The sequence below is a fragment of the Galleria mellonella genome, unplaced genomic scaffold (assembly GCF_026898425.1).
Source record: "Galleria mellonella isolate WM207_F2 unplaced genomic scaffold, CSIRO_AGI_GalMel_v1 utg654, whole genome shotgun sequence".
Classification (NCBI taxonomy): domain Eukaryota; kingdom Metazoa; phylum Arthropoda; class Insecta; order Lepidoptera; family Pyralidae; genus Galleria; species Galleria mellonella.
In genome coordinates, this window is record NW_026442139.1 from 817,257 (window position 1) to 836,549 (window position 19,293).

General features: G+C 39.6%; 1 protein-coding gene across 1 annotated transcript; it reads left to right on the top strand.

Annotated features, from left to right (window-relative positions):
* The first annotated feature begins 33 nt into the window (after positions 1–33).
* Positions 34–18,938, top strand: LOC113522393 (kelch-like protein diablo). Its single transcript, XM_052900777.1, has 13 exons — positions 34–247; positions 355–425; positions 6,225–6,404; positions 6,597–6,765; positions 10,222–10,401; positions 12,285–12,443; positions 12,974–13,166; positions 13,929–14,152; positions 14,609–14,761; positions 15,480–15,730; positions 16,512–16,650; positions 18,022–18,134; positions 18,756–18,938. Exons 3-13 carry the CDS (start codon positions 6,226–6,228, stop codon positions 18,778–18,780), a joined length of 1,785 nt encoding a protein of 594 aa, XP_052756737.1. The 5' UTR covers positions 34–247; positions 355–425; position 6,225; the 3' UTR covers positions 18,781–18,938.
* Positions 18,939–19,293: the final 355 nt, after the last annotated feature.

Sequence of the window (19,293 nt, forward strand, 5' to 3'; positions counted from 1 at the left end):
CTCCAACAGAAAGATCTAATAATGCAAAGTTTTGAACGGAACGATTAAAAATTAATAGATTGCTGAACTGGACAAATTTCCCATACATATTGTCTGTATAACAAAATGAATTGAAATAGTAAACAGAAATTTTAGATTGAAAAATCGATGTGTCGATAATTGTGAAAGATTCCTCTAAGCGCTTAATTATAGACTGCGCTCCTCCGAGCACGGGTTTTGTTTGGCAGTAGAACAGTAATCGTCAAAGGTAATAACGATGCTAGTTTTGACACTTGCCTAACACGATTGCTAAACAAACCTAGATATTACTGCGATGTCTGCCTAACATCATTGGGTGCTTTTGATCCTTTGCAGATTGACTCCGTGTGGGGTTGGGCTTCGCCCCCACTGCGTTTGCAGTTGGGTAACGCGCGCGGACCCAAGAGGTAATGATCCATCATTTAATAAACAAATTAATTGTTCACTGTTTGTCGTGATAATTTTATCCTTATTGAAACAACTATTGATAGCTTAAATCAGCTTTTACATGGTTCATGCCTTATATATATATTGTTTATTTTAAAGTAGATAAAAAGTACACAAAAATTAAACTTACCTCTAGATTCTGTGTTGTAAATATTGGTGGGAAAGTTTGTACATAATCTACAATGTGTATAGATATTCAATAGTTGGTGTTATAAGCATACAGTTACAGAATAAATGTCTTGTCATGGTACTTATTTAGTAATTCACAACTCATTGGGGTCACTGTAATATTCATGATTGTAATAATAATATTTCTTTTCTCAGTTGTTTATTCTTCTATATTTAAATTTGTTTATTAAAAAAAAAAGCAATCTGTATTCTTAGTTGATTATCCCATAATCTGATGTGAAGATGTAGACAAGTGCAGTGAAGTGGCGTGAATTTACTGGGTACAGGGGAATAACACCTGAGTCCTCAGGAATGGCAATGCATGGGGGGTATCATGGGCGAAACAGTATACTCTGTTACGTCCATGGTATTGCTCATGTTTATAGGCGACAGTTATCACTTTCCATCAGGTGGGCCATCAGCTTGTTTGCCATTCTAAGTTGTATAAAAAAAAAAAAACATTCTATATAAGCAACTCATTTGAACCAATTTCAATACAAAAATTTCTTATTGGCATAAGTTGCTTACAGGGAAAAAAAGAGTGTAAAAATACTTCCCGTCTGGAAAATATTGTTACTTATTTCTTTTACTGATTGATCTGAGTAGAATAAATAAAATATAAAGAATGTTGCTTATATAGAACATAAGTGTTCACTGTATAAGGTGATCACCTAGTGATTTCATATCTTGATCCACTATATACTATAGGTGGGTTGTACGTGACATTAAAATATTTTATAACTTCATATATCAGAATATTATTATACTATTATATTAAACTATTATTATCAAGTTTCTTTATGATTTTCTATGTTATGGACTTTTCTTTTGATGTCAGTAAGAAATTTATTAAGCAAATATATATATATATATATAACAATGCTTGATTCAATATGCTGTCCACATAGTTATGAGATTTTTAAAAGTAGTATGTATTAATCTGACATAAAAGTAGATGTTTTATATATTATATGTCATCATCATCATCATCATCATTTCAGCCATTTTCTGTCCACTGTTGGACATTGTCCTTATATATTATATGTGTAATCAATTATAATTAATTATGCATAGAGCCCTGAAAAATAATTTTCATATTTTTCTCTGGGAACATGTGATCGAAAACCATCTGGAAAGTATGATGATGTTATATGAAAGCAAAAAAAATGTCTGTCATTGATGTTTCTTTGTATGCTTGGTAATATATAAGTAAGTAGTATACTGTTCACTAAAAACTCAAATATTTCTTTTTATTTTACAACTGCTAAATTACACTTAAAATGTAGGGCATCAAAATGACAATATTATATTGTGAACTTAAATTGATAATTAATGTCTTTATAAAATCTAAATATTAACTTTAAAATGAAATCGTCATAAATTCACATAAATAAAAATATGTTTAAGTACATCAAAATGATTTTCAAAAATGAATTTGGTTGAATCATTTACTATAGCATTAGGATTTCTATGAGCAAGTTACAACCAATTTTTGCATGTTATGGGATTTTTTGGTACATTAATAAATATTTTTTCTGGTGTTTTTATAGTAGTATTTGTGCACACTGACACAACACACTGTTTCTACATTTTCTTTCTTGGTAAACAGTAAAAATTAACAAAAATAAAAACTCGTATGTGACTCTATATAATTGTTTACTTCCTTGTGACGTCACTGACGCCATATTGCTCAAAAGTTGCGTTTTGGCGGCATATTTAAATTGTATTTTTTATTTATTTTTTTGAATAAAAAAATTATAAATAATCAGAATGAATAGGCTCTATATGTTTATAGACTACTAAATACCACTGAACAGTCGGAGATCATTCCCACAAATCAGTCGTATAAATATATAATAGGCTATTATACCCACCTAAAATCTAGTGACAATTATAATTAAATAGCTTATTTTATTTATGTAATAACCAATATTTACCAGTGCCTCGATTCACAGGACTGGCCTATTGACTTATTGGTATCATTCTCCATTTCAAATACCATACATGCCAAATATCAATGATTATATTAAAGCTGTTAAGGCACCTAATGATATTGATCAATATTAATCGGGGAAAGTTACCTATTACCTATACCTCCCAAAGATATTAGAAGCCGCTCAGAAATATCTAGAGTCGGGTTAAATACATAATAAATAATAAAAATAAAGTATAAAAGTAAAAGCACACTAGATTTATAACATTGATTTGGCTTTTGCTGTTATAATGTTATAATTATTTTTAATTATTTATTTATTTATTTATGTACACTTTATTGCACCATTTATAAAATAGTAAACACATTTAACTGTAAAAAGAAATGATACAAAAGGCGGCCTTATCGCTAAGCAATCTCTTCCACACAACCTTTGGGTAGAGAACATTGAGAAAACAAAGAAAAATAATTTTTAATTAATAAATAAATAAATAAATTAATTTATATTTACAATAAATAAGGTAGATTGATTTCTTTATACTTAATAAATGTATGATAACATAAACACCTAATGTTATGTAACATTGTAACAATATTTACTTACTTTATACAAATTGAAATTGTAAAATTAAAACTGTTCTCATCCTCTTTCTCATGTACATTTGCCTATCTCTGTCCTTATGCTTATCTAGCCTTTATGATGTTTTATTTTGATATTTGAACTTGTAGCATATTAATTATTAGTGATTCAGCCCGACTATGTATACATAGATAACATAGCTTCTATAACAAAGAATTTTTAATAATACTTGAGTAGTTTTTGAGTTTATCTATTACAAACAAACAAACAAAGAATCAATCTTTGCCTCTTCATAATATTAGTATACATTAAACATCTACCCTTTATAATTCCAAAACTTCTTAAACAAGTTTCAACTGCATGATGGTATCCTTAAGGTAAGAGAAGAATGTAATGTAAGAAAGACTCTGTTTTTCGCACTTAGCCTCTCATTTGGGCCGTTGTGCGTGTGATATCCTTAAGGTTACAATCATAATTTGATTTGTATAGGCGACGGTTACAACTTTCCATCAGGTGGGCCGTCAGCTTGTTTGCCATTCTAAGTTGCATAAAAAAAAAAATTAATGCATTGTTTATAAATTCATTAAGCATAATTTGTATCTATTTCATAAAATGTCAAGTAGTAATATAAATAATTACAAAGGTTTTTGATTAATAGGAATATATTAAAGTAATTTGTAACTACAGCTCACACATGCACCAATGACATACCTCCTTTAGATAATTCACTTTAATATCTTCATGAGATATTAAAACATTAAATTGCTACTAAAAATATTTAAAAATTCCTATCGTTGAAAGGAATTAGCAGCAAATTTTAAAAGGGGGTAAGCACAGTAAATCACAGTGTTACAGATTTTTCTACCTAACAAAGCCCATTACTCAATTATTATATTATTAATTGTAAAATGAAGCTTTTAAAAGCGATACTTTTAATGCAAAATTACGATATTATCCAAGGGCATTATATATGTTTACATAAATAAGTTGAAACAAAACACTTGATGTAAATAAAATGGATATTCTAATTATGTTAAGTAGGTAAGTGTTGCCAAATGGCCTGTGCCATTTGCCCTTAATGTAATCTGACATAATACATACCTAACATACTGTTACTTATTACATAGATACAAATTCTTAATAACTGGCTGTTTCACATTTTTTATTAATATTATAAGCTTGAAAGTGTGTTTGTTATATCTTGGTGCGTTAACTTTTAACCAGTTATCATGAATTTTTTTTTTTTATACAACTTAGAATGGCAAACAAGCTGACGGCCCACCTGATGGAAAGTGGTAACAGTCGCCTATAGACATGAGCAGTACTATGGACATAACAGAGTATACTGTTTCGCCAATGCAGTGCCATTCCTGAGGACTCAGGTGTTATTTCCTCTGTACCCTGTAAATTCACGCCATATCCCACCCTTCAAACCGAAACACAGCCATGCAAACACAACTGCTTCACGGTTGAAACACGAATGGGACAGAAGTACCCAAGCAATCGACTTTTGTACAAAGTCTCCCTCTGGTAATGTAGATACTATATGATTTGTAAATGTACATAAGCTTCCTGCTCATTGAACATATTTCAGTCATGCTGATAAAGTCACTAAATATAGTAAAAAAATGTCATAGTCTTTCATATAACGCTAACTCAGAAGTGGAGGGGGGAAAAGGATTGTTAGTAATGAGGTCTAATAGCGCCATTGCTATTAATATACCTCTCAGGTCGACCTTCACGCGGTTGCCCCTGGAAACCATCATGGTTAATTCTTGTCGAATTCATCATGGTGGGCCAACTGACCTGCATTCATTCTCACCTATCATTTCTTACTGGCGCCCCTTTGATGAATACCAATAGCGCAGGCGGGATAACTATTCCATTTTCACCCATTAAGAAAAAAAGTGGAGATAAATTTAAAAATCTTAATTTTTGTTAGCCACTAATGCATGTTTTCAGTAAACAATATTTCTAATAATATTTAATGTACATTACTGTTTTTTTTTATAAATTTATTAATACATTTTTAATGGAAAAATGTAATGTATCTATCACTAATTGTAGCATTCCAACTGGATTTATATTATCTGTGGTGGCATGCAATAAATAAATAAATGATTACACTGTCATTAACAAATGTGTTATTTTCATTTAGTAACACATTAATATGGTTTATATTTTTTTATTTGTTTATTATTGTCCAACTGGACGTTTACACTATCTGTCTATCCTATTTAAGAGCTGCGCTCTTGTCGGTGGAGCTCTTGCCACTCACTACGATTTTCAGCGAGTCTCTTCACCCCTTGATACGACACGACACCAACTCCTTCCTTGATTAGCCTGATGTAACCGTGTCTCGGTCTCTCTCTTCCCCTTTATGTTTGAAATAATCGATAGCCAATGACTGTAATAGAATCAATGATTGTTTTGAATTTTGTACTAAAGAGAATATTTTTTGTTTGTTTAATTTATTCTATGGCAGGTAAGAGAGCCTTAATTTCACCATTGGCTTAATTCAACCACAGGGAGACTAGAAGTCTGTCTGGTGTTTGTTACCAAGTTAGCTAAGCTTATATGACTGCGTTTTGCTTTGAATGGTGGTATATGGGATTGTCACTACAGTCTACAAAGACAAAAATTTTAGTCCTTAAATGCATAGCAGGAAGTCGAATAAATGCATGTGGCTCAGGAACGTTCCTTATGGCTGTTTATGTGGGAGGTCTATATTAGCAGTGGACAGATAATGGCCGAGATGATGCTACTGTATGGGATAGACACAGATATAGCGTTTAATACCAGTCCATAAACATATTCTAATCACGTGGACGAAGTCGTGGGTAAAAAGTAATAAATCAGTTGAAATCAAAATAAAAAAAAAATATATTAATTCAATGCTAGTACATATGAGATACTTATGAAGCGTCGATTTTTTTTTTATACTAGTCCAGAAAATAGTTTCAACCGAAAAGAACTGCCAGGAAATTGGGCTGTTAAACTTTTCAAATAATTGATGTTAGCATTTTGAATGTAAGTATACAGGTCCATGTGGTTGGTAACGAATATTTTTGTAAGCAGGATGGGCGAAGGCGGGTCGCCGGGCGGCGGCGGCGTGGGCGTGGGCGGCGGCGCGCGGCTGTCGCACACGTCGGAGAAGCACCCGCGCGCCATCCTCGGCGAGCTGTCGGCGCTGCGCCGCCACCGCGAGCTCTGCGACGTCGTGCTCAACGTCGCCAACAGGAAGCTCTTCGCGCACAGGTCAGTGCCCTGCCCTACCCCTCCTCCAGCGAACACTACAGGCGGATGGGTCGACCATATCAATCATTATGACCCCAAAAAACTTCAACCATGATATGGGAGACTGTAAAGATGTTATGTTTTTACAGTGTCAAGTGTCATAAACTACAATCATTTAAAAAATGTTAACGTGTGCGCGTGTGGCGGCGGCAGGGTGATCCTGTCGGCGTGCAGCCCGTACTTCCGCGCGATGTTCACGGGCGAGCTGGCCGAGTCGCGCGCCACCGAGGTCACCATCCGCGACGTGGATGAGCAGGCCATGGAGCAGCTCGTCGACTTCTGCTACACCGCACACATCGTCGTCGAGGAGAGCAACGTGCAGGTGCTTCACTCTCTTGCTTCTGATAGCCTCGCCTCGTTCTACCATGCTGTTTTTTTTTAATGGGTGATAATGAAATGGTAACCCCGCCTGCGCTATCGGTATACGCTGGCGGGGCACCAGTGAGGGATGATATGTGACGACGAAAGCAGGTTAGTTAGCCCATCGTGACGAATTCCACTAGAATTAACCACGATGGTTTCCAGAGGCAACCGCATAGAGGTTGATCTGGTAGGGTGTATTGCTAGCAATGGGTTCATTTGACCCCATTACTAACAATCCGTTTCCGCCCTCTATCATGCTGTTCACTTCTACCTGCTAGAAGTAGTTTTGATAGGTGAAAATGGAACGGTATCCCTGCCTGCGCTAACGGTATACGCTGGCGGAGCACCAGTGAAGGGTGATCGATGAAAATGAAAACAGGCCAGTTAGCCCATAATGATGAATTCATCAAGAATTAACCATGATAGTTTCCAGGGGGAACCGCGTGGAGATCGACCTGGTAGGATATATTGTTAGCAATGGGATTCTTAGTCTCCATTACTAAAACCCCTTCTAGCAGGTGGGGACCTGCTAGAAGTAAGCTAGAAGTGACACCCATGTACTCTGTGAATGCAGCAATGCCTTCAGAATGTACACTTCTTCCTTTTCGCTTTTGGGTGGGAGAATTGTTATAAATATAGTCGTATTTGATAAATTTTTAATTTAAAATAAATTATTTTAAACTATTTTCGTATGATCCAGGCATAGAATGGGTTTTTTTTTTTAAATCGATGATAATGGAATGATAACCGTGCCTGCGCTAACGGCATACGCTACCGGGGCACCAGTGAGGAATGACAGGTGACAATGAAAGGACAGGTCAGTTAGTCCATCGTGATGGATTCACTTGAAATAGAACACGATAGTTTCCAAGGGGAACCGCGAGGAGGTCGACCTGATAGAGTGTATTGCTAACAATGGGGGTACTAATCCCCATTTTTAACAATCTATTATCCCCTCGGCATAGAATGGGTTACCCCTTCCTTTCTCGTGGGTGTTGTAAGAGGCAGTGAAGGATATAGTTGAGGGATTAGGGTTAAGGATTTAATAGTTGAGGAATGGGGAGCAGCGTTCGTCTTAAAACATCACCAATGTCCGCGGGTTTCAACCCAACTATCAAACGTGGCAAGTACTAGCAAAACCCCCCTTTTGGAGGAGACCTATGGTCACCAGTGAAGAGTTGACATCTGATATGATCATAATGAATGAATTTTACGATATATTGCATCATTGCACTGCTCAGTGCTTGCAAAACCTGAATTAATGGGTCACGAGTAGGATGCTAATTGGCGACGAGCGCGTAATTCCACTGGTATTGCAGGCGTTCATAGGCGAAACAGTATACTCTATTATGTCCACTCTGTCCCATTCGTGTTTCAACCGTGAAGCAGTTGTGTTTGCATGGCTGTGTTTCGGTTTGAAGGGTGGGATATGGCGTGAATTTACAGGGTACAGAGGAATAACACCTGAGTCCTCAGGAATGGCAACGCATGGGGGTATCATGGGCGAAACAGTATACTCTGTTATGTCCATGGTACTGCTCATGTCTATAGGCGACGGTTACCACTTTCCATCAGGTGGGCCGTCAGCTTGTTCGCCATTCTAAGGTGTAAAATGTAAATTTATAATAATATAATAATAATTTATTTGCTCTAAATGTGGTACAAAGGTCTTAAATGGTAACTGAGCTACACATTTCGCCTTATCTAAAGGCATGTAAATTTTGCCGCCTTTTGTATATGCACATTCTGTATAAATACTCCTTGTATACATCTCTACTGTGCGCAATAAAGAATTTATTATTATTTGTTTATAAATGTGTGTGTACAAGTAATTCAAACGTTGTCCAGGAGTTCTGTCTGTGCGGTCAATGATCGCGCATATCGCCGCGTCAGCAATATTTCGCGGCACACGACTTTATTATAATACTAGCTACCCGTCCCGGCTTCGCACGGGTGGACATTTTTACAACATTTTAAAAAGTGGTTATTGTGACATAACGATAATAGTTGGACATATAGTATCGCGAAGTTTTTTGTAGTTATTGATATTTTCTTCAATATTGTAGAACATACTTTTGTTCTATCACCAATAGTTTTCGCAGCGCACGCGACCAAATATATTTTATAGCATTTTTTACACCTTGAGTTACGTTAGTAAAGTTTTAGTAAGGATCCCTAATCTTTTCTAGCAATAAATATAGCCTATGTTACTTAGGATGAATGTAGCTTTCTAATGGTGAAAGATTTTTAAAACTACTTTGTCTAGTTTTTGAGTTTATTCATTACAAACATACATCCACACAAAAATACAAATCTTTCCTTTTTATAATATTAGTGTAGATTTTTAATTAATCATTGCCCACGTTTGTCAAGCAAGCATGACACAGTATATCTTTGGAAATTGTCGAGAGTGGTTTCAAAAGTTTAAAAACGGTGATTTCGACGTAGAAGACAAAGATCGCAGTGGAAGGCCAAAAATTTACGAGGATGCAGAATTGGAGGAATTATTGGAGGGGATTCATCTCAAACACAAAAAGAACTTGCTCTAACATTAGAAGTCACTCAGGCGACTAAGGAAGGCGACATAAAAAAGGGATGGACAATCCAAAAAGAAAAAAATCAGCAGCGTCAACATCAACAGCAAAACCGAATATTGCGAAACACAACCCTCTATCGAACACAATGTAACTGTGTTTGTCAACGTCCACCTGAAACCAAGTGGCAACTGACGACGCACTGGCTAAACCTCCCAAGATGCTGCCTGAGAGATGGGAAAAGGGAGTGATGGGCAATATTTTATATAAATCTATATTACCGTTCTTCTATAATAAATATTTAATTTGTGTTAAAAAACGGCGGAAACTTATTTGTACTCCTAATAATATTAGTGTAGATTTTTAATAAATCATTGCCCACGTTTGTCAAGCAAGCATGACACAGTATATCTTTGTAAATTGCGAATTTCGTATAATACCCGTGGGTGTCGTATGAGGCGACTAAGGAAGGCGAGGGATGGGCAGCAGCGTCCCTTTTAAAACATTGCCACAACGCCACAATGTAACTGTGTTTGTCAACCCACCTGCCAAGTGGCAACTACTGGCTAAACCTCCCAAGAAGGGGGAAAAGGGATTGTTAGTAATAATTCCATTGATGAATTCATCGTGATGGCGGTTCCCCCTGGAAACTATCATGGTTAATTCCTGATGAATTCATCGTGATGGGCTAACTGACCTGTTTTCATTCTCATCTATCACCCTTCACTGGTGCTCCGCCAGCGTATCCCGTTATCGCAGGCGGGGTTACCATATCATTTTCACCCATCAAGAAAAAACCTCCCAAGGAGGAAGTTTAAGTTTAGCAGTGGACAGTTAATGCCTGATATGACGATGGTGATGAATTGTTTATGGTACGGCAGGCGTTGCTGCCAGCGGCGTGCCTGCTCCAGCTGCAGGAGATCCAGGACGTGTGCTGCGAGTTCCTCAAGCGGCAGCTGGACTGCTCCAACTGCCTGGGCATCCGCGCCTTCGCCGACACACACTCCTGCAGGGAGCTCTTGCGGATCGCCGATAAATTCACACAGCAGAACTTTCCTGAGGTATCATTAGTTCATTATTTGAATACAATTGTAATACAGATTTTTCCTAGAGACTACAGCATCGGATTCTTCGAAAGGGCATAATAAGGTTCCTTAAGGGTCGGCAGCGCGTGCCTGATATCCCTGGTGTTTACAGATGTCTAAAAATCGGATAGGCCAGACTTTTCTTTACAACGCAGGGGGCAAACCAGCATGATGGTAAGTGATCATCTGATGGTAAGTGACTACCGCCACCCATAATCACCCGTAACACCAAAATGAATATGCTCTTGAAGGTTTTGATATCGTATCAATTCGGAAATACTGCTGCTGGAAGTTGATTCCAAAGAGTGGTTGTGCGTGAAAGAAAGTGCCTTGAAAAACGCACGGTGGAAGACCGCCACTCGTCTTGATGGTTCGGATGGAACTTTAGTATGTAGCGGGTTGTACGGTGGTGAAAATCAGCAGTAGGTATCAATCCGAACAATTCCTCAGAACACTCCCCATGATAAATTCGGTAGAAGATGCACAGAGATGCAACATCACTACGCAGATTTAGTGGTATTAAAGACGTATAGTATTCCTGGTATTATAGTCTACGTTTACTCCGTTTACCATAAGACGGGCCGTATGCTTGTTTTCCATTATAGTAGTATAAAAAAAATTAGGATGACGCCTTAATATTGTTATTTCGAAAGTCTTTAGGAATGACAAATTGTCATTCCTAAAGACGTTTTGTTAAAGTTGCCACGCTTGGCAGGCGGATAAGCAACCACAGTTAGGCTTTGGAGGTGTTTTAAGAGGGACGCTGTTGCCCATTCTTTGCCCTCCCTTTATCGCTTCATAGGAAAGTAAGGAGTCGTTTGTACTATGCTGGGACCACACAGCCAGTAATAACAAGACAAATATGTACATATGTATTCACGTAAAATACGTATAGCTGGCAAAAATATGCGTCCATGTATATTCGAGTAAGATATTAAAAAGTTGTAATTTAACGCTCATAGATGGCGTTTAAGTAGAATAAATATTGTTTCGTTGCGTTGATTCCGTTTATCGCAGGTGTGGTGCATTGTTACAAAATGTGCTGACTCTTGATTGCAACCGTTGTGCGCAAACCTGACCTAGATCGAGCGTATCTATGCAGTTTCGAATTAATGCGATCGTTGCTTTATTTTTCAATACATAATCTTTATATAGACTTTATATATGACGTCAGATTATAATAAACACGTCGGTCGACAAGTTGTGTTCGACGTAATCCGCCAATCAATTTCCTTCGTTCTCCGCATAATTATTGTTGATCCTTAAAGTCCATTATTCTGTGATCGGGAGTGGTGTCCGGGAAATTATCCATGCCGAATCCTTTTGCAGCGGTGATGTTTAAGAAGTCAAAGGTCAGTTGCTCGTTCTCCAGCAAGTTCAACCCTTTTTTACTATTAAAAGGGTCCCACGATTGATCACGTTCTTACCTGATGGAAAGTCTAAGTGGTGTGCTCTTGTATGGGGCTTGCGAGCATACGAATAGCCTATTCGCATTTGCCATAATTGTTATGTCTTTTGTATCTTCTGACCGGCAGTGTCGTGTCGTGAATTTACAGGGTACAGAGGAATAACACCTGAGCCCTCAGGAATGGCAACGCATGGGGGGTATCGTGGGGGAAATAGTATACTCTGTTATGTCCATGGTACTGCTCATGTCTATTGGCGACGGTTACCACTTTCCATCAGGTGGGCCGTCAGCTTGTTTGCCATTCTAAGTTGTTAAAAAAATATAATGATAATGAAAAGGTGGGGCAACAACCTTTATGTACGTGTAGAGTTAAATTGGCAAATAATAAACGTCTTAATAAACAATTTGCTTACTGCACTGCAGGCACTAACATTTTGATTGTGACGTGCAGGTGATGGAAAGCGAGGAGTTCCTGCTGCTGCCCGCGGCGCAGCTGATCGACATCGTGTCGTCGGACGAGCTGAACGTGCGCTCCGAGGAGCAGACCTTCCAGGCCGTCATGTCCTGGGTCAAGTACAACGTCGCCGAGCGACGCCAGCACCTCGCGCAGGTACACTACTGAGGGACTACCATACCATACCGAACTTAACACAAATAATGAATAATAATAATACAGAAAATATTTATCTATTGTAAACAATTAATAAAAAAAAAACATATAATAAAATATATACCAGAGGGAGACTTTGTACAAAAATCGATTGCTTGGGTACCTCTGTCCCATTCGTGTTTCAACCGTGAAGCAGTTGTATTTGCATGGCTGTGTTTCGGTTTGAAGGGTGGGATATGGCGTGAATTTACAGGGTACAGAGGAATAACACCTGAGTCCTCAGGAATGGCAACGCATGGGGGTATCATTGGCGAAACAGTATACTCTGTTATGTCCATGTTACTGCTAATGTCTATAGGCGACGGTTACCACTTTCCATCAGGTGGGCTGTCAGCTTGTTTGCCATTCTAAGTTGTATATATATATATATATATATATATATATATATATATATATATATATATATATATATATATATATATATATATATATATATATATATATATATATATTAATCATTGCCTATGTAGGTGCTTCAACACGTGCGTCTCCCGTTGCTGAGCCCCAAGTTCCTAGTGGGCACGGTGTCGTCGGAGCTGCTCATCAGGTCGGACGACGCGTGCCGCGACCTGCTGGACGAGGCCAAGAACTACCTGCTGCTGCCACAGGAGCGTCCACTCATGCAGGGGCCGCGCACCAGACCCAGGAAGCCCACTAGAAGAGGTTTGTACTTTGTACCTTACTTACAAAACTTTGTAACCTCTTTTATCTTAAAATTATGTAATAAAAGGTTGATTATTGGCTGTACAGAATCTTTCTAGTAGAAGAAAAATTTGTTACAAGTGACCTTTCATCACCACCAATGGATGGGGATGAAAGGTGAGATTGAAGCCAGGCTAGTCAGTCCGCTGTGATGTTTTTGTAGGAAATAACCATGATAGTTTCTTTGGGAAACTCTTTGAAGGTATACCAAATAGGTGCTTTTTTTAATGAAGGAAAATGGATGGTAAGTCCGCTATCAGTATACGTAACACTATCGTATGATAATGGAATGGTAACACTATCGGTATACACCGGCGGGACATCAGTGAAGGATGATAGGTGAGGATGAAGTAGGTCAGTAAGCCCATCGTGACGAATTCAACAAGAATTGTTCACGATGGTTTCTAGGGAAAATCACGTGGAGATCGACCTAATAAGGCATATTACTAGCAACGGGGCTGTCAAACTCCATTGCTAACAATCTCTTTCTCCTCGGCATCAGTGAGTTAGCTCATCGTGAGTAATTCCACAAGAATTAATCACTATAGTTTCCAGGAAGAATTCTGTGGAGGCCGATGTGATATTGCTAGGAATATTCTATAGGCAATCTGATAGGCCATATTTGAGCTGTTAGAACCCAACTGTTCCTCTGGACAGGTTATGTTAGTAGCAGGATGTCTGCTCTTGCCTCCTAGTAAGGATGGTTTGTTTGCCGTGGCGCAGGCGAGGTGCTGTTCGCGGTGGGCGGCTGGTGCTCGGGCGACGCGATCGCGTCGGTGGAGCGGTTCGAGCCGCAGACGGCCGAGTGGAAGATGGTCGCGCCCATGTCCAAGCGGCGCTGCGGCGTCGGCGTGGCCGTGCTGCACGACCTGCTCTACGCCGTCGGCGGCCACGACGGCCAGAGCTACCTCAACAGCATCGAGCGCTACGACCCGCAGACCAACCAGGTACGAACGGGCCATTTTCCGCTCTTATCCGTCCATTGGTGAACATAGGTCTCCTCCATGGACTGCCATAATGCAATGAAAAAACCTTTGCAGGTAAAATAGTACTTACATACCTGCTTTTTTATTGCCAACGTTTCAACATAGATTGCACCACATCGTGGTCACGATAGGATTTTCCTGCAATGCATTTGAGGTAACCAGTGAGGGGTGATAGGTGAGAGTGAAAAGGTAATTCAGTTAGCTCATCATGATGAATACACTTAGAATTCAGCACTATGGTTTTCAGAGGGGAGCACGAGGAGGTTGACTTGTTTTTTTTAATGGGTGATAATGTAATGGCAACTCCACCCGTGCTATCGGTATACACCGGCGGGGCACCAGTGAACGATGCTCCACTGGATAGCCGACCGCGATGGGGAGTACTATTAGTAATCCCCCCCCCCCATGTGGTTGCAGTGGTGCGGCGCGGTGGCGCCGACGTCGTCGTGCCGCACGTCGGTGGGCGTGGCCGTGCTGGACGGCGCGCTGTACGCGGTGGGCGGCCAGGACGGCGTGCAGTGCCTCAACCACGTCGAGCGCTACGACCCCAAGGAGAACCGCTGGACCAAGGTCACACATACACCTACATACACCTTCCCACCACCTACACTCGCTCACGATCCACTAGCTGCCATGCAGGCTGGTGGCTGTTAGATGCCAACATTCACCCCGCATGTGGGGGTCGTGTACAGCGGTGTAGTGTGCGAATCCTCGTATCTCAAATCCTGCTCTCATCTCAAAGCAAAATATCGTTCACTCGGCGGCTCGTGTCTCAAAACACACGTATATCGAGGTACTACTATATATATTATATATCTACATATATAGGTAAATATATGTTCATAAAGATAGAAGATACTCTTTAAGTCTACTTTTAAAAATATTTAGGGATTGACTCTCACGGATAGATATGAGAAGAGAATTCCACAATCTAGCAGCATGGACGGTAAAGATCTAGTATAGCGCGTAGATAAGGGAGAAGGGATTTTGAGGATAAGAGAGTTTGTCGAGCAATATTACGTTTGTTACCATGTACATTGATATCCATGGTGCATGTTATCTGTTTTTTTTTAATGGGTGATAATGGTATGGTAACCCTGTCTGCGCTATCGATGTACCCTGGCGGGGTAACAGTGATAGATGACTGGTGAGGATGAAAGCAGATCAATAAGCCCATCCTGACGAATTGCACTAGAATTGGCCACGATAGTTTCCAGGGGGAACCACGTAGAGGTGGTGGCGATTCCCCCGCATGCTAGGTATGAGCACATAGGAGTGTAACGCGCAGGTGGCGGCGATGACGACGCGGCGGCTGGGCGTGGCGGTGGCGGTGCTGGGCGGGCAGCTGTACGCGGTGGGCGGGTCGGACGGGCAGGCGCCGCTGAACTCGGTGGAGCGCTACGACCCGCGCAGCAACAAGTGGGCGGCCGTGGCGCCCATGTCCACGCGCCGCAAGCACCTCGGCTGCGCCGTCTACGACGGACACATCTACGCCGTCGGCGGCCGCGACGACTGCACCGAGCTCTCCTCCGCCGAGAGGTACGGCCCGCTCGTGTAGCGAACACCGAACACCGAACACCACTCTAAATATATCTATACTACTACTACTGCTACATATATATATATATATATATATATATATATATATATATATATATATATATATATATATATATCGAGGTTCGAACCTGGGATCTTTATTTTTTCCTCTATTTATTAATGACCTGTTAGACTCATTTAAATGTAACTGTCTGACATACGCGGCCGATATATAGTACGTTACTGCAGCGGCCAGCAACTGAGACATTGATGAACGAACGTGCAAATGTGGACCGAGACGTAGCCGAGGCACACATACATAAATCCATCAATGCCTAATTGTGGCCAAGGCTTATATAGTACTTTCTCAAACAATGCGCGGAAATCAAAAACACAATTTTACTTTTAAGTTCAATGACGAATAACGAACAATAATAATTTTTCAGGCGCCATAATGTTCCTTTGTTTTTTTTTTTTCAATAAACAGCTTTCTATTTGCAAGCCAGTTCGAAATTTAAATAAAACCTTTTATTAGTTACCTCCTTGGTAGCCATGTTTCAAAGTAAAAGGTCATTTCATTTTTAAATTACAGGACAGATATGAGTTTACATAGTAATTTATCGGGCCGCAAAACACGATATTTTAATTTCCGCTGCAGTAATTTACTATTGTTTTATTCTATTGTTAAAAGTTTTGTTTGTAATCTGTTAATGTACCACAGAAATAAATAAATAACAGTGTCAAATTTGATTAACATTGGTCATTATATTTGTACATGCAGGTACGAGCCGAGCACGGACACGTGGTCGCCGGTGGTGGCGATGACGTCGCGGCGTAGCGGCGTGGGGCTCGCCGTCGTCAACGGCCAGCTCTACGCCGTCGGCGGCTTCGACGGCACAGCATACCTCAAATCCATAGAGGTAACCACGTCACTCACTATCACTAGTGCAGGAGATCTCCCATACCATGGTCACAGTGGTGGTAAGATTGGTATGACTATAAGGAGCGATGGTTTGAGAGCTTATACCATCATCCCCCTACTCTTACTAACGGTGTAATATGGTTTTATCCATATTACTAAAGGATTTGTGTCAATGTGAATGTGAAAAAGGCTCTATTTTCCGCGCTTAGCCTCTCATTTGGGCCGTTGTGCGTATGAGTCGTGGCTAGTACAGCCAACCTAGCTCCGCCCAGAAGCGCAGAAGCTTCCTGGGTTCTTCACAGGCCTCACGGAGCGACCTCACCGTTCTGAGGATTTCTAAACATTGATGGGTCACAGCCTCACATTCCAGGATTACGTGAGCAGCCGTTTCTTTGGCGTCGAAACAGCCTCTACATAGAGGGCTGTCTGTGGCTCCTGTTGTGTACAAAAATGTTTGTTTAATGGACAATGGCCCGTTATTGTCCCTATCATTATTTTGAGTTTTTGGCTTATAGTTTTACGACCGGCCGCCTGCCTGACGTCAACCCTCTTTGGCTTCAGAGCTTAAATATTCGCTGTTAATTGTCCTCCGCTAAATATAAGCCTTCCCCATTAGAGCAGTTTGTAGCTGCCATATTTGGCAAACGGGTTGGCAGCCACAGTTTGGCTTTTAGTGATGTTCTAAGAGAAATACTGCAGCTCATTCCTCGATCTTTGAGTTTTCTTAGTCGTCTCTTACGACGCTAACAGGAAAGGAAGGGATGCTCCATTCTATGTCAGGACCACATTGTAGCTTATTACAGACTTATTTTTTTGTGATACATATTTTGAATGAAAAATAAGCTGATGGCTCACTTTATGGGAAACGTTAGACATGAACAGTACCATAGACAACAGATTTAGATATATACATAAAAAAACAATAATTTAAAATTTATTGTAAATAAGTCTATTTGAATAAATATATTATTGAAATAAAATAAAAAAAGGTATTGTATAGGAAAAAATAAGCTTTATGATATAAATAATAATTGTTTGTTTGTTTGTAACACTTCACTGTACAGTAGAGTCTTAAATTCTAGGCTGTGTTTCGGTTTGAAGGGTGGGATATGGCGTGAATTTACTGGGTACAGAGGAACAACACCTGAGTCCTCAGGAATGGCAACGCATGGGGGGTATCATGGGCGAAACAGTATACTCTGCTATGTCCATGGTACTGCTCATGTCTATAGGCGACGGTTACCACTTTCCATCGGGTGGGCCGTCAGCTTGTTTGTCATTCTAAGTTGTATAAAAATAAAAGTATAATGGCGGACTTATCCCATAAAAGGGATTATATTTGTTATAAATGTGATACTGATCGCGGCAGGTGTACGACCCGGAGTCGAACCAGTGGCGGCTGTGCGGCGCCATGAACTACCGGCGGCTCGGCGGCGGCGTCGGCGTCATGCGCGCGCCGCACCACGACAACCACTACATATGGTGAGTACGTACTCATGTCTGTGTTATTTATATGCGTGCAGTGCAGTAAAGAAATTGCTGTTTACTTACAAATGTAATAATTGTTAATTTACCACTGCACGCACCAGGTCAATATTAATATGTCGCCCCACCATTTTCGTCTCAATGTACTGTATTTGTATTTAGTGCATAAAATCATTTTAATTTGTTCATTTTGTCAGTTAATCGAGCCATTAGAAATATACATTTATATATACTTAATTATATAATATATATTTTAACAAAAGACAAAAATAAACGAAAAAAAAAAAAACGGCATCCTGGTCATCACTGAATACTCTAATACGCACAGGGGGTGTCATGTGCGAAACAGTATACTCTGTTATGTCCATGGTACTGCTCATATCTATAGGCGACGGTTACCGCTTTCCATTAGGTGGGCCGTCAGCTTGTTTGTCATTCTAAGTTGTATAAAAAAAAAAGGATCCCAAGGACTATTGTGTTAACTCAATAGTGCACGAAGATATTGATAGCAATGGCAGTTTGCATTACTAGCAATCCCCCCAATTCGACAGCGTAGCCGTGTAGCAAAAGTTTGTGGAAAGTGTGCTGTGTATTTCAACATGTGCCGTTTTGTTTCAGGAATCGAAAAGACTCGGTGGTGTGAACCACCAACTCCCCCCCACTCGCTGTAAAATATTCCCCCTCCACTCGTATCTTTTAAGTCGTTACTCATTTTATTTTATTGTTATATAAAGGTATATTACTAATAAATTGACTATTTATAAATAAAATAAATAAAAATACAAATTTTAGGATATTATAGTTCAGTGTTTTATTTTTTAAATAAACAAGGAAATTTATATAATTTATTGACTAGTAAAATGTTACAAAATCCTCTACTAGAGAGTATTTTGAACGTGCAGAGACTAAAATTTCCCTTTAGCATAATAGTAATAACTCTAAATGAAAAAGTAACTCATTTTGAATTTTTTTTGATGGGTGAAAATGGTATGGTAACCCCGCCTGCGCTAACGGGATACGCTGGCGGAGCACCAGTGAAGGGTGATAGGTGAGAATGAAAACAGGCCAGTTAGCCCATCATGATGAATTCATCAGGAATTAATCATGATAGTTTCTAGGGGGAACCGCGAGGAGGTCGACCTGGTTGGATATATTG

Excerpts from the sequence above, each read along its gene's own strand:
- LOC113522393 (XM_052900777.1), top strand. The coding sequence starts at position 6,226 with ATGGGCGAAGGCGGGTCGCCGGGCGGCGGCGGCGTGGGCGTGGGCGGC. Across the intron at positions 14,153-14,608 it reads ACGACCCGCAGACCAACCAG|TGGTGCGGCGCGGTGGCGCC; the intron begins GTACGAACGGGC and ends ATGTGGTTGCAG. Across the intron at positions 15,731-16,511 it reads GAGCTCTCCTCCGCCGAGAG|GTACGAGCCGAGCACGGACA; the intron begins GTACGGCCCGCT and ends TTGTACATGCAG.